Source organism: Chionomys nivalis, chromosome 3 (assembly GCF_950005125.1).
Source record: "Chionomys nivalis chromosome 3, mChiNiv1.1, whole genome shotgun sequence".
Taxonomy (NCBI): domain Eukaryota; kingdom Metazoa; phylum Chordata; class Mammalia; order Rodentia; family Cricetidae; genus Chionomys; species Chionomys nivalis.
In genome coordinates this window covers 58554487-58579449 of record NC_080088.1, presented here as the reverse complement: position 1 = coordinate 58579449, position 24963 = coordinate 58554487, and the positions used below count along the sequence as shown (strand labels likewise).

Here is a 24963-nt window from a genome sequence, read left to right as displayed (position 1 = left end):
GTGCCACCACCACCCGGCAGAGAAACCAATTTTTTTCTTCAAGACAGTGTTTCTCAACATAGCCCTGGCTGCCCTGGAACTTCCTCTGTAGACCAGGCTGGTCTCAAACTCAGAGTTCCACCTGACTCTTCCTTACAAATTCTGGGATTAAAAGTATGTTGCACCACTGCCTGGCTGGGACCAATATTTTTGTCTTTAAACTATCATTATGGATTAGTATTTTGCTATGTGTGTTGGCTAGTTTTAAGACACAATTGGAGTCATCAGAGAGGAGGGAACCTCAATTGAGGAACTGCTTTCTTGTGCGGTGGTGTCACACAACCTTAGTCTTAGCACAGAGGGAGTCCGGCCTGGTCTAGAGTGACTTCCAGGACAGCCAGGGTTATACATAGAAATTGTCTCCATAAGATCCGGCTGTAGGCAAACCTGTAAGGAATTTCCCTTTTTATTTTCTTTCCTTTTCTTTTCTTTTTTGAAAAAGACAGGGTTTCCCAGTAGCTATGGAGCCTGACCTGGAACTTCCTCTATAGACTAGGCTGGCTTCAAACTAAAAGAGATCCATCCACTTGACTCTGTCTCCCAAGTGCTAGGAGACAGAGTCATCTGCAATCACCGCCTGATACGATTTTTTTATTTTTATTTTTGGTTTTTTGAGACAGGGTTTCTCTTTTTAGCTTTAGAACCTGTCCTGGAACTTGCTCTGTAAACCAGAGCTCACTGAGAACCTACAGGCCTCTGCCTCCCAAGTGCTGGCATTAATGGCATACACCACCACCGCCTGGCACATTTTCTTAATTAGTGATTGATGTCCAGTCCACTGTCAGTTGTGCCGCCCTGGGCTGGTGGTCCTGGGTGGCTATAAGAAAGCAGGCTGGGGGCTGGAGAGATGGCTCAGTGGTTAAGAGCACTGTCTGCTCTTCCAAAGGTCCTGAGTTCAATTCCCAGCAACCACATGGTGGCTCACAACCATCTGTAATGGGGTCTGGTGCCCTCTTCTGGCCTGTAGGCATACACACAGACAGAATATTGTATACATAATAAATAAATAAATAAATAAATAAATATTTTTTTTAAAAAAAAAGAGAGAGAAAAGAAAGCAGGCTGGCTGAACAAGCTATGGGGAACAAGCCAGTAAGCAGCACCCCTCCATGGCCTCTGCATCAGCTCCTCCAGTTTCCTGCCTGGTTTGAGTTCCTGCCTCCTCTTCCCTCAGTGACTCAGGAGATGTAAGCCAAATACATCCTTTCTTCCCTGGGTGATCTGGTTATCACAGAAACAGAAACCCTAACTAAGACACTGGGCTAACATTTACTGCTAGAATGCCTTTTCATACCACAGCCTCAAACTGCAGCACTTAACACCCCCTATACTTTGTTCAGCAACCATTACATTTCAAAGGGCTCTTACTTTCCTGGTCCTCCAAACGTGGATGTTTTGTGATGGATGTCATTCCATGTAACAACATCAGAGGCTCCTGATACTCGAGAGTCCCCTACTGTGAAAATCAGCCTGTTCTTAAAGGCTTCTCTGAGCAGATCCAAGACCTTTCTCCCCTCCTGATTATCAGGCAAGTATGCAGTTCGTCGTGTTCCATTATAAGGCTTTCCTGGGTTTGGGTGCTCATCCTGTATGAGGAAAGGAAAATGTTAGATAAAAAATGGCATGCCTCTGAAACTTACTATACTAAAGGTGTGTGCATTATAGGTGAAGTCTACTGAAAACCAAAAAGAAAATGCTGCTTTGCTCATATTCTGAATAATTCATAGATCTCTTCAGATTACAGTCATACTCACCCAACTCCCCCCATCCTGACATATGGTCTCCACCTTCAAAAAGACATGAAAGGCTAAACGCACAGCTTGGCAGTGCTTGCTTGGCATGCACAAGGGACTGGGTTCAGCCCCAACACTGTTGAAATAGCTGAAAAGACATCCAAGTTCTAAGCGAACAGTATGGTCTCTAGCTATTATATCCCTACCACAATCACTGATGAGTTCCCGGGAAAATCAGCATCTAAGAGGCTACAGGACAACCCATTGAGTGCTGGTAACTCTAGCAGAGCCAAAAGAAACTCACGTTCCCTGGTACACTTACTGTTTGGATGCCACTTTTTATAATGTATTGAATCTCAATTGTGCCACAGTCTGCATAACCCGGAAGTGACTCTCTTAAAGTGGTGAAAGTCATGGTTCCTTGTGGCTGGTTCCCTTTCTGGATACCATAGGACGTCTGACACAGAGGACAGACAGGCTTGAATGACAAGGCCTTGGTGATACAAGAGGAGCAGAATTCATGCTTGCACTTAGGGAGCACATGCTTGTTGCTAATGGTTTCCATGCAGATGGCACAGGTTTCTTCATTATCATTCACTTTCAAGGCCCCAGAGCAGTCAGCAGAGCCTCTGAGAGGAAGTGAAGCTGCATTTGTGTCATTCCTGTCGACATCCATGGGTGTCTCGTGATCCACATTTAAGCTCTCTGCAGACGGTAGGGACAGTCCCATTCTTTTGAACATATACTGCTTTGCCTGTGCAAGCTGATTCGGCAAACCCATCAAAGTCATTGACTCTTTAGATATCACGAAGTGTACATTTGGGTGCTTTTTCTTTAAGTCATCGACAAACTTGGTCTTGTATAAGTGAGCTTTCCCCTTGCCCAAATGTTTCAGCGGCAGGATTTCTGTCGTTAGCTGACACATGGCATGTTGGAATGCATCAGTGAAACTGGCATAAGAGTGCATGGACAGGTCGACCTCCTTATCCATGGGGACAAACAGAATGCAGGTTTTCTGGGTTTTCACCTGGAATTGTACACGAGTGTTATACCTCTGCTCTATCTCTGAGATTTCCTGGAGCAATGCTGGTTTTAGAAGGTTGAAGTGAGTTGAATCAATCTCAATCCCTGTCATGTAACCAGAGGACATTATTTCCACAGGAGTCTTGAAGGAATTTTGGGAGACTTTTTCTGTGGCGGCTGAGATGTCAGCTTGAGACCCGAGGAGAGTTAGCTTTCTTCCCTGTCCCTTTATCAGGAGCTTTGGAAAGCAGCGATTCAATTCCCGTCTGAGCTCCATTGCCCTCTGAGGGTCCTCTAAAGAGACACAGTCTTGCTTCAGCACTTGGGTGCATCTCTGAAAGTCTCTGATAAAAGACTCACAGGCTGCTTCTAAGTTGCCTTGATGGCTGGTGGTGAAGTGTACAGAGGCCATATTGGGAGCACTGTCTCGGACTTCAAAGCTTACACCAAATTTATTCTCTATGGACTCTATTCTACCAGGATAGGCATGTCTGAAATATTCAAGGAAAAGCAGAGGAACTTCAAAACAGTTCTCAGAATCATCTTCTAACCCAGTTTTTGGTTCCGAAGAGGAAAAGCCCCTGCCAGAGTCTTGCTGGTTGGGTGGCTCTCTCTCCACATCAGAAGGGGGGTATTTGTGTGTGGGGTACTTCTGTTTCTGCTCACTTTCCAAAAGCTGCACAGTCAAGAAATGATGTATCTTCTCAATATCTTTGAAGCTGCCACACACCTTCGCAACACCATCCTCACCCTCCACGCTTCTGACACCAGGGCAGACAGTGGCTATGTGTGCCCTCTGCTCTTTGGAGAGCAGCTCACAGTTCAGCTCAGCGGTCACAGCAAGAAAGACCTGAAAGTTTAAAAGGCACATGTACAAATTAACTCCCTCAGATATGACCCCCTTCAGGAGAACACCCAGGAACACAGAAAAGACCACGATTGCCGGGCGGTGGTGGCGCACGCCTTTAATCCCAGCACTCGGGAGGCAGAGGCAGGCGGATGTCTGTGAGTTCGAGATCAGCCTGGTCTACAAGAGCTAGTTCCAGGACAGGCTCCAAAGCTACAGAGAAACCCTGTCTCAAAAAAACAAAACAAAATAAAAAAACAAACAAACAAAAAACAACAAAAAAAAAGACCACGATCATTTTTTCTTGTCTTTTTTCTTTCTTTCTTTTTTTTTTTTTGGTTTTTCGAGACAGGGTTTCTCTGTGGCTTTGGAGCCTGTCCTGGAACTAGCTCTTGTAGACCAGGCTGGTCTCGAACTCACAGAGATCCGCCTGCCTCTGCCTTCCAAGTGCTGGGATTAAAGGCGTGCGCCACCACCGCCCGGCTCTTGTCTTTTTTCTAAAGCAGGGGTTGCCTCCTTTAAATCTGCTGAGAGGAACACTCTGCTGCCAGCCAGGCTTGTCAGTCCCATTTGAACATTAGACTCACCTAGCGGGAGTTCAAAGATGAATTAAACAAAGAAAGTCAAGGCCAGGTCTCATTCCAGAGGTCCACATAACTAACCGGTTTGCAATGAAACCTGTGTTCCAACATTTTCTAAGAGATCTGTATCTAGAGACAACATTATCTGCTTGACCCTGGGGACTGAGGGTGCCGAGAAGGCAACGCTACTCTCTGTGAAGTTGCTGTGGTCCTCAAGGAAGAGTTTGTGAGCTTCAAAGGTAGCTCTAAATCCAAGAAGGATTCTAGCCCCCATGTCAATACCCTTTTTGTTACTTACCCTCTTACTTTAAGAAAACATGAAAGCTGAAACACTTACCTCATGCAAAGTTACTAAGTCCTTTTACACCCTGGTTTTAAGAAGTGCAGTGATGCAATAGAAAGTCCAGATTAGTTAGGAGAAAAGGGACACAGGCAAATTGAGTGTAATGTAAACAAAAATATCTAATGATTTATTTCCACTCAAGGTTTTTGAAGATGATCTTTTTCTGTTGCTGCTATTCTTTTTTGTTTTTAAGATGTATTTATTATGTATACAGGGTTCTGCCTGCATGCCAGAAAAGGGTACAAAATCTCATTATAGATGGTTTTGAACCACCATGTGGTTTACCAGGAATTGAACTAGAACTTCTGGAAGAGCAGTCAGTACTCTTAACCTGAGCCATCTCTCCAGCCCCTTGCAGATGATCTTTAATCCATTTGGAATCTTCTTTCTCTAGATAACAGCTTAAGGATGTTTCCAGATTTCAGCCTGTTCGTCAGTCCTCTGTTAGAACCGTCGGGAATCTGTCATTGTCTCACCTTGCTGGCTCCTTCCTACACCTGTGCTCAACCCAGCAGCCAGAGTCACCCTTTACCAGTACCATCCAGGGACTGGAGAAGGACTCAGAGGTTAAAAGCACTGGCTGCTCTTCCAGAGGTCCTGAGTTCATTTCCCACAACCGTCTGTCATGGGATCTGATGCTCCTTTCTGACGTAAAGTTCTACATGCACATAGAGTACTCATATAGCTAAGATAAATAAATCTTTTTTTTTTTTAAAGTACAATCCAGACCCCTCATCATCAGGCTCAAAAATATCTGGTGAAAATCCACACTTGTGGGAGCCCACGTGTGACTCAGTTTCCATCTGGAGTCATTTCTGACTTAAAGAAGTCATTTGAGTTCAAGCTTGCTTGCCTGATCTGCTTTATCCAGTAAGAAAATTCTGATTAAGCCCGTGGGAAAAGCCGGGCGGTGGTGGCGCATGCCTTTAATCCCAGCATTCGGGAAGCAGAGGCAAGCGGATCTCTGGGAGTTCGAGGCCAGCCTGGTCTACAAGAGCTAGTTCTCGGACTGGCACCAAAGCTACAAAGAAACCCTGTCTCAAAAAACCGAAAACAAAAAACAAAAAAAAAACCCCAAAACAAAAAACCAAACAAACAAAGCCCATGGGAAAGAGCATTTTTGCCCAAGAGAAAGGGCACATTATTAAGATCTGGGATGGGGTGTGCCAGTTGGAGGCCCTCCTCATTAGAGATCAGAAGCCACTTAGTTGACTGAGATAAGGAACTGGATTTAGCTTCCTCCCAAGGACAGTGCAGGGAGGTGGCTAGCTGACTGGACCGCCCTTTGTTCTGCCTTCTGACTGTATTTAGCATAAATGCTGGCTGAGCAATAAACTTGGGGCTGTTTGGTATTTGCCTTCAGTCCTCCTGGTCTATCCTGTTTCTGTCTTCACTTCTCCTAATCTGCCATTTCCTATAACCTCGCACTCCCTCCAGGCACCCTTGCTGATTCCTGTTGGAGTGGACTCGGACACCCACTGGATAAAATCCTACACCCTGTCTCACAGTACCCTTTCCTGTCCCTAGCTCTCTCCCTTGCTCACTGCCTCCCCCTCCTCTTGCCTCCTTGAGCTTCAGTTCCTGTGAGGCCTGTGCGTGTGCTTCCCTCAGCCTAGAATGTTCTTAACTACAAAACCAGGAAGCTAGAGAAAGGTCTGAAGTGTTCCCATTTTACAGCTGGGCCTGAGTTTCAGTTTCCTAAAAGGACAATGAGGGAGACAGCACATACCGGGCCTGAGGCAGCTCCTACAATACCTCAAGGTAGTGACCAAAAAGGACAGTTCCTGTAATCTCCCTAAAACATACCCTGCCTTGCCCAAGTATGATCTAAAATGGCAAAACTATAATCACAGCCAATTAAAAATGTACTAATGTAGCTACAGCCTGCTTAACCAATTATATTTGAGGTGACCTAACTGTCACCAAAACTCCCCTTAGCTGTGCTTAAAAGGAGCCTGCCTGCTCCCCTCGGGGTTGTCGCCATTTTGTACAGGTGAACGGCCTCACATATGCCGATAATAATCACTCCTTGCTCTTACATACTGATTGAGTCTGGGGTCTTCCTTCAGTGTTTCCTCGGACCCCTACACTAGGTCCTTTAATTTACTCATGTTCTCTAGATGAAGCATCATGTGGGTTTGTTTACACCTGTTTAGGACGGTGGCTCTGTCACTGTTCTCATCCTCCTTTATTCTTCCCGCACTTGTCACTGGAGAGAATTCTATCATACACATCTGTTTACCCTTCTTTGTTTCCCTTGCTCGATGTCAAGGCCCTAAGAGCAGTCCACACAGTGTTTGTGCCCCAAGCCCCACAACAGTGCCTGCCACACCTTACCCAGCCTTATCATTTACTGAATGCATTTTTAATGGCTGGTGCCTGCTCATCATTTAAGCCTCAGGCTAAATGTCACCTCAGCAAGAAAGTCTCCCATCTTCCCCTGCACGCCTTCACCCTGTTCCTCTCTGACACAAAACTCCTTTTTTATTCTCCTAACATCTCTGTCTTTGAAGTGCTTTTCCTCAGTTCATTTACTTCCTTACGGTCTGCAGACCCCCTGACTCACTACGGGCTGCATGAGGACAGGAATCTTGTCCCTGTTTATTCACGTCTGTAGCCCGGTACCTAGAGCAGCATCTGGCTCACAGCTAGTGCCCAGCTAAGGCTGCTGGACCAAAAGGGCAGAAGCGGTGATCTAGGGGCAGTTGTAGCATCAGTGCCAGCTCTTCTGTCAACACTCACCTCCTGGACAATAGCGTCATCAGAATTGTAAACAGGCCCTTCATCAGACAGTGCTTCATCCAGAGACTGGGTCACAGATGGAGGACTGCAGCTTGGAGCCTCATCTGGCTGTGTCACAGATGGAGGATTGGAGCTTGGAGCCTCATCTGGCTGTGTCAGAGATGGAGGACTGGAGCTTGGAGCCTCATCTGGCTGTGTCAGAGATGGAGGACTGGAGCTTGTGTCCTCCACTGGCTTTTTCGTGGTTTCCAGGAAAATGGTCACAGGTTTGCCATCAATCACCATCTGGTGCTCTGTCTTTTTCAGAACTCTCTCCTTAGCTTCAGGGGAGACATGAAACACACATTCACAGGGAAATGAGAGAGAACTTACAGATGACCCCCAGTGTCCTCTCTGGGTTGATTCTAGGAACTTCTGAAGACACCAAAATCCAGAGATGTGCCTTATATGCTTAGTACTTTCACACAAGCTATCCATATTCTCCCATGTGCTTTTTGTTTGCTTGCTTATTTTTTAAAGATGTATTTATTATGTATCTAGTGTTCTGCCTGTATGTCTGCCTGTCAGAAGAGGGCACCAGATCTCATTGCAGATGTTTGTGAGTCACCATGTGACTGGGAATTGAACTCAGGACCTCTAGAAGAGAAGCCAGTGCTCTTAATCTCTGAGCTACCTCTCCAGCTCTGATTGTTTGTTTTTGAGATATAGTCTTACACCCTTGCTTCCCTGGAACTCCCTATATAGACCAGGCTGGCCTTGAACTCATAGATATCTGCTTGTCTTTGCCTCCAGAGTGCTGGGATTAAAGTCCTGTGCCTGCACACATGGCCTTCCACACACTCTTAAGAATCTCTAGACAACTTGAATCCCTCACACAAGGTAAACACTCTGGAAATACATGTTATGTTGTATTGTTTAGTTGGATGAACCCTATAATGCAGCACTGTTGTCTAAATTTCCTCAAGATGGAAACGTTCTATCCTGCAGGGATGTTCCTAAAGCCAGAAGGTAAACAAGTTAAATTAGCTGCAGGAAGTCTCTGAATCTGACCAGATTCACTAGGTTCTTCCCTGCTAGAGTAATCAATAAAGACTGCCGAGAGTCGCTCTGAGACTGGCAGGACAGAGCTGCAAGGAAAACTCAGAAAAGCAGCACTGCAGAGGAGACTCTGACAAGCCAAGCTGCAAGGAGACCAAGACCAGACATCTGCCTGGGAGAAACAGAAACCTGCAGAGCCACTTGGAGGAGGTTTAGATCCACTGAGGCACCTAAAAAGGACATCGTCCCAGCTGCTGAGCTGTCTGCAGCCTATGCAGTGTGCTTCAAGTTCCCAGCTTTGTGAGATGTTACCCTGCTGACCTGGACTCTGGTGATGCAGGTGTCTTTGAGTCATTTCAGCTCCTGTAAGTATCCCCTCACCCACACTCCTGTAAGGAACCTCGATGAGCTGGGCGGTGTAATCCAATCCCAGCACTCGGGAGGCAGAGGTAGGTGGATATCTGTGAGTTCAAGGCCAGCCTGGTCTATAAGAGCTTGTTCCAGGACAGCCTCTAAAGCTACAGAGAAACCCTGTATAAAAAAAAAAAAAAAAAAAAAAGAAAAGATTTGATTTGGTCTGTTGTGGGCTCCTTATCTGAGGTGAGTAGACATGTGTGTTGTGTCTCCCCTGTCAGGAGCCGTGTCCCCCCAAAATTTACAGGAAGCACCGCCGTGAGGAGTTTTTGTAGAGGGCTTTACTTCTCAATTGTATTGAGAATAGTCTTATTGACCAAGCCTATCCCACACCCAAATTAACTGTTAATAGAGAGTTATCTCTTAGCAGAACCTGCCTCACATTCCAAACTATCTAGGCAACTAGGTGTGTCACCTTGTGACTTTTCGACCAAGGAATTGTGACCCGACCCATCGTAACCTCTCAGACTCTGTGGACCACGTGGCAAGATCCCGTGCCCCAGCCCCCCAAGCTATTTAGGGGCTATATAAGCTGTAACCATGACCCTAATAAACTGAGGCTTTGACAAATACGCTTAGCCTCCTTCTTCGCATCAGCCTATGCCTTTTCAGGTGGTGCCTCTCCGTGACCCTGGAATAACTGGCCAGCCAGGCGGGTTACAAACCCTAGACAGAGTAACCCGTCGAGGCGGCTACAGTGGCGCCCAACGTGGGGCTCGGAGCACGGTTAACTTCCCGGACGACGACGCGCAGTCCCGGGACAACAAGAAATAGAAGATTCTGCAGCTGTAGAACTCGGACAGATCTGCAGGATAAGGTAGGCGCAGGTTCGCTGTCGTCCCATAAGACATGGGCCAATCGCTTTCAAAGGAAGAGAAATTCATAAAGGAATTTAAACAATCACTCAGGGTGAGAGGAGTAAGAGTAAAAAAAAGAGATTTAGTTGCATTTTTTTGTTTTATAGATGAAATATGCCCCTGGTTAGTTTTAACCGGCCCAAAAATATGCCCTGACATTTGGGATAAAGTAGGTAAAAATCTCAGTAAAATGATTAAAGCAGGTGATTCTGTGCCGGAAGTTGTTCTTGCTTACTGGTCCTTAATCAGGGACATTGTAAATAGCCCAGAAAATGGAGGGGACGGTTCTCGTCTCCTGACAATAGTTACTAAATTCCTAGAGGCATCCCGCCTGCCATCTCGTACAGACGAGAAGCGGTGTTCTTCCCCGTGTCCTTCAGTTATTATTAGTATCCCTGAGGACCCCTCCTCAGGACCTATTAAATCTACAGCAGCCTCCCAAGAGGAGACTATGTCTCCTGGAGATAAGAGTCAAAATTCACCTAAGGGCATCTATCCATCGCTGGCCACTTTTAAAAATGAAACCAAACCCAGCCAACAGGACTCGGATCAGTGGATCCGACATATAGAGAAACCCCTAGATTCAAAATCCAAAAATGAGTCAACAACGGCTAGAGATAAAAAAAAAAAAATATGGTAGCGGAGGTAGGGTTCCCCGCGTCTTTCTTAGCCAGCCAAAAAGGACTCCGCAGCCGCCGCCTTATGCTCTGACCGCTTCCGATAGCATGTTTTTACCCCCTCCTTTGGTTCAGGAACTGTTTAACACAAAAGCGACATTAAAAGCACAAATAGGAGGTCTTAAACAAGTCCTTACACTGCAACAGAAACTCTCAGACCTTTCCTCTCAGATTCAGGACTTACAATTCACTATGGGAAAAGGCAAGATTTTAGATAAACAAGCAAATTCTAAATTTAATCATAAAATGGTCTATCCAGTCATGACTCGGTCGCGAGCTAGACAAACAAAAGCTGCTGAGTTTCACCCTGATACCACAAAAGACCAAAAAAATTGTGATCAAGAGCAGGTAGCCTCTGATACTGAGGAGGACCCCAAACAAAATGAAGGCAACACCTCTCAGCCCATATATAAAAAAATTAAAAATTAAACATATTAAAGACCTTCATTCAGCTGTTAAAAACTATGGAATACATGCACCTTTTACTCTTTCTATATTGGAGGGACTATCAGGGGACGGATTTATGTTGCCCATAGAATGGGGCAAGGTGGTTCAGTCAGTACTAACTAGAGGGCAATATCTGACCTGGAAGACTGAGTTTCTCGACAGGACTGAGGCCTTTGCTAACAACAATAAAAAAAACCCACTGAGTCAAACTGCCTCCTGGACAGCTGACAAAATTGCTGGCAGGGGTAAATTTGTAGATAAAGAGAGCCAAAAGGGATTGTCACTGGGAATACTTTCCCAGACGGCGCAGGCAGCCCTGGCAGCATGGAGGGCAGTTCCCTCCACTAGCGGCACTACCACCCCGCTCACCAAGATCATCCAGGGGCCTCAGGAGCCATATGCCCAGTTTATGGGTCGGCTCCAAAAAACAGCAGAGAGAATCTTGGGGCCGGAGAAAATAGAAGGGACTTTGGTCAAACAACTAGCCTTTAAAAACGCAAATGCTACATACAAAGCTACATTAAGGAAAAAAATGAGGGACATTGATGTTTCTGGTATGATTAAAGTATGTAATGAGGTAGATAATTTTGGCCATCAGCTATCAAAGTCAATCAGCCTGGCCATTGGCGCAGTATTTCAGGGACAAAGGGGACACCTTCGCCCCCAATGGAAGACATGTTTCCTCTGTGGTCAATCGGGACATTTTGCTAAGGAGTGCCCCTCTCGACAAATGGTTGGAAATAATCAAAACGGTCCTGGAAATAGAAGGGGTGATCTCCCGGGACCCTGTCCCCGATGCAAACGGGGCATGCACTGGACACGTGATTACAGATCCAGGGCTGATATATTGGGCAACCCCACAACCCCTGCCTCTACTACTGCGGTCCAGGGAAACGGGAAGGGGGCCCCGATAGGGGGCCCCTACTCCCCAACTTTGTACCAGCCAGCTCAAACCCCAAAACCCGATATGAGAGGGATGACCCAACGTCAAAATTCCTTTTCAGGGCCACCCCAGGGAGCGCCGGATTGGACTTGTGTCCCTCCTCCACCCGGATTATAACCCCAGAGGATGGGACCTCGATTATAAAGACCGGTCTATATGGCCCTCCTCCTCCTGGCATGTTTTATCTCATTATAGGGCGAGCTTCATGCTCTCTAAAGGGGCTTTCTGTTATTCCCTCGGTAGTCGATGCTGACTATGAAAGAAAAATTAAATTACTTGCCACTGCTTCCGAGGGCCCCTTAACTCTCAAAGCTGGACATCACATAGCACAAGCCCTGCCTTTGCCTATAATAGGACAATTCCCCTGCCAAAAAAATGAACGTGGTGCCTCGAGCCCCGGCTCTTCTAATATATATTGGGTGCAACAGCTTTCTGATACTCGACCTATGATGACATTATGGTTAGATAATAAACAATTTCAGGGCCTTTTAGACACAGGCGCAGATGCCACTGTTCTATCATCTAAATATTGGCCTAAGGCATGGCCTGTAGACTCCACTGCCACCCACTTACAGGGCATAGGACAAACCCAGAGTACTTTGCAGAGCTCCAAGTTGTTAACCTAAAAGAATAAAGAGGGCAATTCAGACACCATTCAGCCTTTTATAGTCCCAGGCCTCCCGGTTAACCTCTGGGGAAGGGACATCTTAAAACAAATGGGAGTTATTATGCTTAGCCCTAATAAAGTTGTCACCAAGCAAATGCTTAATATGGGATTCCTCCCGGACAAAGGATTAAAAAAAAAAACAGGGACCTACAGACCCTATTGCTGTTAATCAACACCCAGGTCGCTTAGGCTTAGGTGCAAACCTTTTTTCATAAAGACCACTGATCCTCCTACACTCCAGGCTGATAGGATATCTTGGAGGACTAATGAGCCAGTCTGGATCGATCAGTGGTCCATGCCTCAGGACAAGGTTCAGGCTGCCCTGCAGTTGGTGCAGAAACAACTAGAGCAGGGACATCTTGAGCCCTCCACATCCCCATAAAACACCCCCATTTTCGTTATTAAAAAAAAAAATGGGGACTAGAGACTGTTACAGGACTTAAGAGAGGTTAATAAGACCATGGTGCCCATGGGGTCTTTACAACTTGGCTTGCCGTCACCGGTTGCCATCCCCAAAGGATTTCATAAAATTGTTATTGATATAAAAAACTGCTTTTTTTCTATCCCTTTACATCCCACTAATTGTAAACGATTTGCGTTCTCTATTCCAATTATTAACCATGCTGGCCCAAATCCACGATTTCAACTCACCCACCCTGTGTCAGCGTTTTGTAGCTCAATCTGTAAACCCCATAAGATTGCTATATCCCACTGCTTATATTCTTCATTATACGGATGATGTATTGATAGCTGCTAATAAGATTAAAGTAGTAAATCAAATAGCTCAGGATTTAGTTTTAGCCTTACAAGATAGAGGTTTTGTTATACCTCCAGAGAAAATTCAAACTTGTTATCCCTTTTTATTTTTGGGATTTCAATTAGACCCAACCTTAATTCATACACAAAAGATTCATATTAAACAAACCAAATTAAGTTGTTTAAATGATTTTCAAAAACTCCTAGGCGATATTAATTGGCTACGCCCTTATCTCCGGCTTACAACAGGAGATTTAAAACCATTGTTTAACATATTACAAGGGGACCCCGATCCCACCTCTCCCAAAAGTCTCACACCAGAGGCAGAGGCTTCACTTGTAAAAGTAGAGGAAGCTATATCTCAACAAGGCATAGGATACTTTAATCCCACAAAAATTCTTTATTTGTTGGTATTCACCACTGACTATATGCCTTCCGGACTTCTGTGGCAAGAGGAGCAACCTCTTTTATGGGTTCATGCACCTGCTACCTCATCCAAAGTCTTGCCCCCCTATCCCTTCTTGGTAAACCAAATCCTGTTTTCAAAAATTAAGACTGCAGTTCGTTATTTTGGCCACGACCCTGACATTATTGTCACCCCCTATTCGGGACAACAAATTGCCTGGCTACAACAGAGACATGATAAATGGGCTGTGTTACTTGCTAAATTCCATGGAAAGCTTGATACTCATATGCCAGAAAATAAACTTATCCAATTTCTTAATCTCACACCTTTTACATTTTTAAAGAACACATGCCTGCGGCCTATCCCAAATGCCTTGCTTGTTTTTATAGATGGTTCAAAAAATAAAAAGGCCTCATATGTTATTAATGATGAGGTCTACTCTATTGATACCCCATATACATCTGCCCAGATGGTAAAATTGTATACAACATTCACCATATTCCAACTGATCCGCCACCAGGAATTTAATCTGTTCTCTGATAGCCAATATGTTGTAAGGGCCCTTCAGGTCCTAAAAATGGTCCCTACCATTCAGCCTTCAACACCCACATTTCAATTGTTTTCTAAACTCCAAAGGTTAATTAGAGACCGCTCATATTTATTTTTTGTGGGCCATATTCGAGCACATTCAGGTTTGCCTGGACCGTTGACACAAGAAAATGAGTTGGCAGACAAGGGCACCCGTTTAGTAGCCTCGGTCTCTGTACAGGATCCCGTGCAGGAGGCACAGGCTGCTCACTTGCTTCATCATCTTAATGCCTCGACCTTGCGTGTTAGATTTGGTGTAACTAGAGAACAAGCCAGACAAATTGTTAAAAACTACAAAAATTGTGTAACCCTTTTACCTAAACCTCACTGGGGAGTCAATCCTCGGGGTCTAATCCCAGGGGAACTTTGACAGATGGATGTTACTCATATCCCTTCCTTTGGTAAACTTAAATATGTTCATGTCACTATTGATACTTACAATGGCTTCCTGTATGCATCCACTCAGACGGGGAAAGCCACTAAACAGGTTATTGCCCATTTATTTCTTACATTTTCTACAATGGGACAACCCAAAATACTTAAGACTGACAATGGACCTGGATATACTAGCCAAAAATTTAAACAATTCTGTGCCCAGTTAAATATAAAACATTGTACTGGTATTCCCTACAATCCACAAGGCCAAGACATTGTTAAACGTGCCAATCAGACACTTAAACATACCATCTCTAAATTAATAACACAAGAGATCCTTTACCCCATAAAAGGTAATGCCAAGATAATCTTGGCCCATGCTCTCTTTGTGCTCAATTTTCTAACATTGGATAATCAGGGGAGGTCCGCTACAGACAGATTGTGACACCCCTCTACTCAATCTACCTATGCACAAGCCCTTTAAAAGGACCCCTTGTCGGGTACCTGGGCTGGCCCCGACCCCGTGCTTATTTGGAAAAAAGGCCATACATGTATTTATGATACCAAAGCTCAAAATGCCAGATGGCTCCCTGAGCGTCTGATAAAATTGTATAATCCAACCAGGAAAAATAAGCCCTAAAAAATTCTCCCCTTCTTGTGCTTTCTTTCAGATGCTGACAAAACTTTTGATGCTACCTTGGCTATGGGTCCTCCTAATTTGGACCCACCATATCGGAGGAGCAACAACCCCGTATCAATTTTTCAACTTTACCTGGCAAATCATAAATAAAGCGGGTGACATCGCTAACTCCTCCTCCACTATAGCCACAACTCCTAATTGGGGCCCTTTAAAAGTAGATCTCTACAAATTGGTGCTGGGAGGCCATTCAGATTGGGGAGTGCATGATAAGTTTCTCCCTTTAACACAGGCTCCAAAAATTCCATACGATTTCAAAAAACAGCCTAGCTGTACCACTAGATTTAGCAGGCGCTTCCTCGCTCTCACACCCATATATGTTTGCCCCGGAGCCTCTCACAAAGATCGCTCCCTGGCCTCCAAATGTGGATTTAGTCCTAATTATTTCTGTGCCTCATGGGGCTGTAAAACTACTGGAGATACATATTAAAATCCCTCCTCTTCCTGGGATTATATTCAAGTTAGGAAAAAGGGCCCAAAACAAAGCTTAACTGCTCAATGTGTACCTCATAGCTGGTGTAACCCCTTAGTAATCTCCTTTACAAAAGCAGGAAAAAGGTTTGATTGGGTCAGTTCTAGAGGAATAAAATGGGGGCTCCGTCTCTATAAGAGCAAAAGAGACTTTGGGGTGACCTTCAAAATAAAGTTACTAAAAACAGTCCCCCAATACACCGTTACCGCGGTGGGCCCCAACAAGACATTACATTCTCTGACCAACGAGCAACTTAATCGTCCTACAATTCACAAACAAACTCAGACCAAGAGCTCCTCTGTGACGGCCCCTCCCTTTCAACCCACCTTGCCCCAAGGACTTCCCTCTTCTGTTGATCTTATTTTATCTATGGTCAATGCTTCTATAGTTGCGTTACATGCTATTAATAATTCTCTATATGAGAAATGCTGGGTTTGCTTTTCACCAAAGCCCCCCTTTTATGAAGGAGTGGCTGCTTTTGGCTCCCCCACCTTAACCAATGACACACAACATTTAAGGTGACATCCTGTTGATGGTAAAGGTCTTACGATAAGTCAGGTCTCTGGCGTGGGACTATGCCTTAGGGGACCAGCCTTGTACTTCCCTCAACCATTACAATATACTTACAATCAGACATTTATTGTTAATAATTCTTTTTCTTATGTTTCTGCACCTAAAGGATTCTATTTTGCCTGTTCCTTGGGTCTCACCACTTATATAGTTACCAATAATTTTTTGTTCTATGACGATTACTGTGTGCTAGTGCGGTTGGTACCTCGTCTGACGATACATGAGTCAGAAAATCTCCTCCACTTTTGGGAACAGGGCGCTATTACTCCCCGATACAAGAGGGAACCTATTTCAGCCATTACCTTGGCTGTTATTTTGGGATTAGGAGCCACAGATGCAGGAACGGGGATTGCCTCTCTTATCACCTCCCAACAACAATATGCCCAACTTAGCCTGGCGGTAAACAGAGACATCCAAAAATTACAAAAGGGTCTAAAAAACCTAAAGGACTCATTAGTGTCTCTGTCAAAGGTGGTTCTACAAAATAGACGAGGCCTTAACCTAGTTTTTCTTAAAGAAGGGGGACTTTGTGTTGCCCTTAAAGAAGAATGTTGTTTTTATTCAGACAAAACAGGCCTAGTACAGGATAGCATACAAAAGGTAAAAAACAGTTTAGAAGAAAGAAAAAAAAACAGAAAAAAGCAGGAGTCTTGGTACCAAAACTGGTTCTCCACCTCCCCCTGGTTGTCCACACTTTTGCCTGGTTTACTGGGCCCTCTTGTGGGACTATTACTACTATTATCCTTTGGCCCTTGGGCTTTTAAAAATCTAACCCGCTTTATTAAGACCCAGATTGACGAAATAACAAGGGACTCCATTGCTGTTCATTACCATCGCCTAAACACGCGAGGCTCCACGGAGGACCTGAGAACTCCAGAGGCAGAGCAACCTGCAGCTGCTCTCCAATTCTCTACCCTTGCTACACACCCCAAACCCCTTAGGTCTTGGAATCCCTGGAAAAGAATGTTTGGCAGGCAGCACTCATAATCTTATTGTGGAGTAGGCATCTAGGAAGGAGGATATACCTTAGGCCAGACTAAACGGTGAATACTGGGTTTGGAAAACGCCCTTTCTTCTTGTCTGGAAGATGGAGCTATTGGTGCCAAAGTTATATTATTATATCTTTTATTTGAGGAGCTCCTCACAGTCTTTTCATTAATGACAAATGCAGGGGCCCAATGACGGGAGTTAGTGTGGACCCTCGCCTGAACAGCACACCATACAGAGGTTGTAGAAACCGGCTCAACAAGGCATGGTGCCAGGCACGAGGATTGCCCTCCACATGGCCTAAGACAGGGTGCCCTGTGGTCAAAGATCTGCTTACTTTAGGTCTTGCTAGATACCTTTTATTTGAGGAGCTCCAGGGACGGGCAACTTATGGCAGGACATCCCCCAACCTAAGACAGGGTCCTGGGAACCCGAGGACGGGTAAGGGGAAAAAAAGACCTGGTCCCCACTCGACCTAAGACTCATAAGGCACCCCTCTGTTCCCAGGAGAGGTAAATTGCTCCACCATCCGGGAGGAGGGTCCCTCCTTGTCCCAGTCCCTTCTCATTTAGACCTGACACCGGGGTTAGACTCTGACCTGGTGCCCTCCACTTGATAGATGCCTGCTTTTATAAAAGGAAGGGGGATATGTCAGGAGCCGTGTCCCCCCAAAATTTACAGGAAGCACCGCCGTGAGGAGTTTTTGCAGAGGGCTTCACTTCTCAATTGTATTGAGAATAGTCTTATTGACCAAGCCTATCCCACACCCAAATTAACTGTTAATAGAGAGTTATCTCTTAGCAGAACCTGCCTCACATTCCAAACTATCTAGGCAACTAGGTGTGTCACCTTGTGACTTCCCGACCAAGGAATCGTGACCCGACCCATCGTAACCTCTCAGACTCTGTGGACCACGTGGCAAGATCCCGTGCCCCAGCCCCCCAAGCTATTCAGGGGCTATATAAGCTGTAACCATGACCCTAATAAACTGAGGCTTTGACAAATACGCTTAGCCTCCTTCTTCTCATCAGCCTATGCCTTTCAGGTGGTGCCTCTCCGTGACCCTGGAATAACTGGCCAGCCAGGCGGGTTACAAACCCTAGACAGAGTAACCCGTCGAGGCGGCTACACTCCCCAGGAAGAGTTTTGTGTCCCAATAAGAACAGAGGACCTGAGTAGTTGTGTATGGCATTCTGGAATAGAAGGTTGTTGATGGGAGAAAGTTGTTTGGAACTCAAAAACAGACAGCTTAAGTTTTACTGTAGAACATCATTGGTTATTAGAAGCCATGTTTCTAGTCTGGGCATGGTGGTATGTGCTAACAATCCTAGCACTTTAAGGGTAGAGGTAAGGGTAAAGGGGGTCATGAGTTCAAGGCCAGCCAAGAGGACGTAGCAAGACGCTGTCTCAAAGTGGTAGTGGTGAGGGCAAGCCTATGCTTCTGAATTGGTCTTAAACTCTCATTTCAATGACATAGAATGAGATTTTATAGTTAAGTGAGGAAACCCCTGCCAAACTAATAACCCAAAAGTTCGGAATGATTTAAATGTATATACAATAGCTGTTTCACAGAAAAGAATATATGATAATATTACCATTGTGCATCTCCAAGGAATTTTTCTTTTGACTTTTTTTTAAGTGACCATAAATTACTTTTGTAATTATTTAAAAACAAGTCAATGGGCTGGGTGCTGGTACATGCGCCTTTAATCCCAGATGTGAGTTAGAGGTCAGCCTGGTCTACAATAAGGGTTAGTTCCAGGACAGCTAGGGCTGTTAGACAGAGAAACCCTGTCTCGAAAAACCACTCCACCCCCTAACAAGCAAATAATAACAAACAAACAAATCAGTGGAACCATTATTTACAAGAGGAAAGTGCTTTGGGTGTAGCTCAGTTGGTGGAGCTCTTGCCTAGCTAGCACAGGGCTCTGGGTTCCCGCCGAGATCCCCACCCCCACACTTCCCTTTCTCCTCTCTAGTAGGACTGCAGGGAAAATTGGCAACTCAGCTAAAGGAAACTATCCCTAGGAAGCAGCCAAACCAAGTCAGGGGCTGGGCACATCTAAGGCTCTGTCCGCCACTGTGGGATGGAGAAAGTCTGTGGGCAGCGGCGGCTCCCACAGGCAGTGCCATACTCCTGAGGGCTCTCCTCGGAAGCATGAATGGATCTGTTTGGAAACCTCATGGTCTGCCTTTGCACCCGACCCTGGCCCGGTTCTGCTGTCCCGACTCACCTGCCCTTTGTAGGAAGTTCACCTCGAAGGTGTCGGGGGCGCTGGGGCCCAAGGGCTGGACCCTGCACTCCCCGCCTCCGGAGGCCCGGCTCTGGAAGTATATCTCTAGTTTCCTGTGGGCCCGGGAGATGGACTCCGGCAGCCGCACGAGTACCGGGGACGGCGGGCAGGGACTGGAAGCCATGGCTGTCGGCGTCTTGCTCGCTAGGGGCTCAGGGACTTTGCACAGTCCGGACAGAGCAAAGATTTATTTTGCCCCAGAAATCCCGGCTGCAAAGTTTCAGTTTCGTTTCCCAGGAGGTCCCTCCCTGTTCCCCGCAGAGCCACCTCCTTTCTTTCCCTGCGGTCTCCTAGGGCCCTCGCTCCGGTGAGTAGTTTGTACCTCGGGCGGTGGGCTCTTGGGGGAAGTAATTTCTCCGGGGTCCCAGGTAGTCTTCTTCCTTTCCAAGATCGGAAGAGTGGCGGGAACCGGGATCCCAGGACCAGACCTTCTTAAGGGAGGGTGCAGGAGAGTAGAAGGATAAAAAGATCTTCCCATGTTTGTGCTCTTTGAAACTATATTGTTTGGATTAATATTTCCTGAGATGTGATTCTGAATTCAACTTATAGTTACTAGTTTTTATAGAAATTGAGGGTGTTTACCTGGTTGGTGACCGGTTAGATGGGTACTTAGGAATTTTCTGCTTTGGGTCCTTAAGATAGCCAGCAACACAGATCTGCTTGCTGTCCAGAGTCCCCAGAGAGTGAGGCGGAGAGGCATCTGACCACAAGGGTTGGTACCTGTGAACAAAGCAAAAAGCCAAGGCCTCCAAGAGTTGGTTTCAAGCCAAATCTTAAGGTGAGGTGGGGGAGGGGAGGAGAGTACCCCAGGCTGGGAGAGCTGTACTCTGAGAGCTCAGTCCCAGGCCTGGGAGCAGATGAGATAGGTCAGGGAGAGGATGAAGAAGGTTCTTTTAGATCTACAGTGTCAACAGAAATGCAGTGGAGATTATGTGTGTTATGTGTAAAGTTTACACACATCGTGATTGTTACAAGGGGATGGCTCATCTTGTCAATTTGACTACATCTGGAATCAGCTAAAACCCAAGCTAGCTGGGTAGAGCTTGTGAGGAGTTTTCTTCCTTCCTTCCTTTTTTTGTTTTTATTTTTCGAGATAAGGTCTCTCGGTGTAACAGCCCTAGCTGTCCTGGAACTGGCTCCACTGTGAACCAGGCTGGCCGCGAACTCACAAAGATCTATCTGCCTGTGCCCCACCTCCCCAAGTCTGTGCAACACGTCTCGCTGTGAGTGATTTTCTTAATTGTATCATTTCAGGTAACAGACACACCCTAAATCTGGACCACACCTCCTGGTAGCAGTCTATATAAAAGGACAAGGAAAAAGGAAGCTTTTGCTCCTCTGCCTGCACGCTTCGGAACAGACAAATGCGCGGCAGGAAACAGTTACCCTCCAGCTGTCTCCCAGGAACCGTAGAAGTCTTTCTTCTGTGAAAACAACACTGCCCTCTGGAGGCAAGGCGGACCTTGTCCCCGCAGTCGGTTAGTATCCAGCTTACTCAAGATGAATGTATGACCAACTGTGCTCTGTTTTGTTATTTTTTTTCCAACTGCGCTCTGATGTACAGTTTTTCTATTGCAAAGACATTGTAAATCACTCCAGAGACTTAACGATGGCAACAGTTTTAGACCACTGTATTGTACGTTTAATCATGAGTCTGTTCATAATCTTTAGTTTTTACCTACTAGGCTAAAATCATGAAAATATGGTGTTCTCCAGAGTTTCCAACTTTGATCTAGATACCCTTAGGACAGAGCTGTATCACAGGTTCAGTTGAACACACCCCCTGCAGGTTCAAGCAGTTTTCTTAGTCCTCAAACACTCTGTGGGGAGCCCCACTGCTCAAAGACTGCTGTTTGGAGACTTTTTCAGTCTCACCACTTTGTTATCACTTTTTAAAGACAGCAGCCCCTTCAAGGCCTGGCTCCTATCTCATTTCCATAAAGCTTTTCCTAGTCCAGCCACTACAGCTCCCCACCACATCCTGACTTCTCTTAGGACGTAGATCAAAATTCAATAGAAGGTAGACAGTAACAGCAGCAAAATTACATGCCAGTCCTCATCATCAACATGTTAACCAAAAATTATTTTCAGGTCTCCTATGGTATGTTCTTTTTTTTCTTCCACCCCGCCCCTCTCATTTTTTTTCCAAGACAGGGTTTCCCTGTGTAATCTTGGCTGGCATAGAACTCTGTAGACCAAGCTTGCCTTGAATGCCTTGAACTCAAGAAGTTCAGATGTCTCTGCCTCCCAGGACATGTATGTATGTGTATATATATATAAAATTTGTTGTTGTTTGTTTTGTGACAGGGTTTCTTTGTAACAGCTCTGGCTGTCCTGGAACTCACTTTGTAGACCAGGCTGGCCTTGAACTCACAGAGATTCACCTCCCTCTGCCTCCCGAGTGCTGGGATTAAAGGTGTGTGTCATCATGCCTGGTGGTCTATTCTTACAAGATCCCTCTCAGTTTTAAAAGCCTTTAATCCCAGCACTCGGGAGGCAAAAGCTGGTAAATATTTGATTTGTAAGCTAGCCTCATCTACTTAGCAAGTTCCAGAGTAGCCAGAGTAACATGATGAGTCCCTATCTCAAAACAAGAACAAAAACCCAAATTACCTCACTTTTTGGTTGGTGCTAACTGTATGCTTTCTATTTGATCCCAGAAATAGAACACCCTCTCCGGGATCAGCAGACTACCTCTGGAAACACGAACTGGTCCCACGTGAGACCCGAAGGATGGATTTTAACACGGTAAAAACTTAATACCTTTTTGTCATGAAGTTCAGTCATTACATGAAGAGCTCTTTCCCCAACAGTAAGAGATCTGGGGTCTTCAGTTATAGCTCACATCCTCATGGTTTTACTAGCTTAGCGGAAGCTTCTCCCAGGGACTGTACAGATGGCTCAGTGGTTAAGACTGTATACTGCTCATGTAGATGACCTAGGTTTGGTTCCTAGCACCCGCACAGTGACTCACAGTGTTGCCTGTAGCTACAGTTCCAGGGGTCTGATGCCCTCTTCTAGTCTTTGTTGGCCCCTACACGCATGCAGTATACACAAACTCACGGAGTTTTGGGGGGAGGCTAGAGAGATGGCTCAGTAGCTAAGAGCACTGGTGCTCTTCCAGAGGACCCAGGTTCAATTCCCAACACCCACATGGTGCCTCATTGTCTGTAACTCTAGCTCCAGGGGATCCAATGCCCTCTTTTGGCCTCCATGGCATACATATGATGCACAGATATACATTTGGGCAAAACACCCATACATATACGATTATATTAATTTTTTTCTGTTTTTTTTTTTTTCCTAGTACTGTGAAAGAAATGGAAAATCAAGGGTATGCTAATATAGTTAAATACCATGGCACACACCTGTGATTCCAGTAGTCAGGAAGCTGAGGCAGAAGAATCACTATGTGTTCCAAGCCAGTCTGAGCTATGGAGTAAAACCTTGTCTCAAAATTCAAAACATTTTTAAAAAGAATAATACATAAAATACTTATCTAATTAGCAGAATCAACTTGGGGATGGATGATCTTTTTTTTTTTTTTTTTTAAAGTCATCTCCTAGACTAGGAATGTATCACAGAGGATGAAGGGCTTGTCTACTGTGCATATGGCCCTAGGTTCAATTGGGCCTGGTAATAGTAGCAAGTTCAAGGCCAGACTGTGCTGCCTGCGATCCAGCCTGGGTCACCTCCATGACGTGTGGATTTTCCTCAGTCACTCAGCAGTTGTCTTTCAGGATAGGTAAGGAGCGCTCAAGGAATGAAAATGGGAACAGAGAAAGGCACCTTGTCGAGCAGATTAGAAAATTCCCATTTAATGTTTGTGTCGTGAAAGAGGTGAACGAAGTGGGTCCTTACAGATGTGAGGAGGGGCAGCTGGTGAAGTTCACATCCCGTGTTTTCTGTTCTGGCTAGGGAAACCCCACAAGGCTTTGGAAGCTGGACTCTGTTTGAGAGCTCTGGCTCATTTTAGTTGAGGCCTCTGTGCCTTCTCAGGTGTTATCCTCCAGCTTTTATCTTATTCTGAATTAGAAGTGCATCAGCTGAGCCTGGTAGTACACACCTATAACCTGAGTGTTCAGGAGGCTGTGGTCAGGACGACTGCTGGGAGTTCAAGGCCAGCCCAGGTACAGCATGAGATGAACAAGCGAAAATCCCTTGCATTGATCTCTACGGGACCTAGGATCGGTACTTGCAGCGTTTAGTATTCTCAGTGTTTCAGGCGCACAGGCTAAAAAGAACACTACAAAAATCAACAAACCAAATAATGAATCTACACAAACAACAAGCAATACATTTCCTTCCCCAACCCGAAAACCCGTGCTCTGAGCAGCGCTTCCTCTTCCTAGAATGCATGTACTGTCCTTCATCTCCACTTTTGCAGCTTCGAGCTATTAAAGGAGCCGTTTTCATGTTTTTCACAGGGTTCTGGAGCAGCAGCTTACGCCGAAAGACCAGGTACGATCGCCTCACTCTCACTCTTATTTAAGAAAGGCTTTGCTCATCTCTTCCCTCAATGCAGAAGAGGGCACACGGAAGGAGACTGCCTCCCCCTCGGGGGCTCAGGTGTGTGACTGCAGGCCCTGAAGATGCCAGCTCCTCCTTCAGAAGGAGAACTGCTTCAGAGGCACTGGGACAGCTGAAGATATGTTCTCTTTAGGTCCCCACTGTCCTTTTCCCTTGTTGGCAGATATGATACTCTTTTCTCTATTCACTTTGTAGATCTGCCTGGCCAGAACTCAGATCTGCCTGCCTTAGATCAAAGGTCCGCATCACTACTCTCCATCCTGTGAGATGCTTCTGACCATAGCTCGACAGCCAAAATGGGCAGGAAGGGTGACCAAGAGCTAAAAGAGCCAACCTGCCTAATTCTAGGGGTGGCCCATCAGAGGTTTCCTGTCAGTGCTCAGGCCAATTGAGACCAGCTGCTTAGATATGGCTTCTTTCGGGTACAGAGGTCACCGGAAGTCTTTCTTGGTGACTCAGACTAGAAACGGAGTAAATTACTACATTTAATTTGTTTTAAGATGCATGTTTTCTTGCATTTTGATGTCTCCGAAATGATCCCCAGTTTCACTGACATTCATCTTCCTTTCTCAGACACAGAGGCTGTGTTGGTAACTCATAAAAGACTAGACACTTCCTCTTGGGATAGTAGACCAAGGGCAAGCTCAGAATTGAAATCTCCACTTCTCCTCATGTTCTTCATCTTTCTGTAGTTTGTGTTCTGTAGTCTGTCTCTTGTGTGTGTCTGTGTCTGTCTGTTCTTGTGGTCTGTCCCTAACATAGGGCTTTCTGTTACTTGGCAGCACAGAAAACACAGTATGGTAAAGGAATTAAGAATTTTTTTTAAGAGTTTTAGAAAGAGAAGAAGTTACTTTACTGACCCCAGCTGACCCACAAACAGATGTTCTCTAACAGATGTTCTCAACCTATATCCATGCATTGCTTCCAGCAGTTAGGA

General features: G+C 45.5%; 2 protein-coding genes across 4 annotated transcripts in view; one reads left to right on the top strand and one right to left on the bottom strand.

The window, feature by feature from the left end:
* Window positions 1-24963, bottom strand: part of Dtx3l (deltex E3 ubiquitin ligase 3L) — a 65691-nt gene that overhangs the window by 4782 nt on the left and 35946 nt on the right. Inside the window, exons 3-6 of one of the 2 annotated variants that reach the window (XM_057764451.1) lie at window positions 20079-20216; window positions 7309-7628; window positions 2095-3645; window positions 1408-1625 (exon numbers count right to left, since the gene is read on the bottom strand). In XM_057764451.1, coding sequence (XP_057620434.1) covers window positions 1408-1625; window positions 2095-3645; window positions 7309-7628; window positions 20079-20196 — 2207 coding nt within the window. In that variant the 5' untranslated portion in view covers window positions 20197-20216. Of the gene's footprint in view, window positions 1-1407; window positions 1626-2094; window positions 3646-7308; window positions 7629-19436; window positions 19720-20078; window positions 20217-24963 lie in introns of those variants that run through there. The other variant, XM_057764450.1, reaches the window with a different exon arrangement.
* Parp9 (poly(ADP-ribose) polymerase family member 9) overlaps window positions 19564-24963 on the top strand; it is a 35300-nt gene continuing 29900 nt past the window's right edge. The window contains exons 1-4 of one of the 2 annotated variants that reach the window (XM_057764448.1): window positions 19564-19803; window positions 20751-20974; window positions 22157-22244; window positions 23924-24065. In XM_057764448.1, the coding sequence (XP_057620431.1) occupies window positions 22230-22244; window positions 23924-24065 (157 nt within the window). In that variant the 5' untranslated portion in view covers window positions 19564-19803; window positions 20751-20974; window positions 22157-22229. The remainder of the gene's footprint in view (window positions 19804-20750; window positions 20975-22156; window positions 22245-23923; window positions 24066-24963) is intronic. The other variant, XM_057764449.1, reaches the window with a different exon arrangement.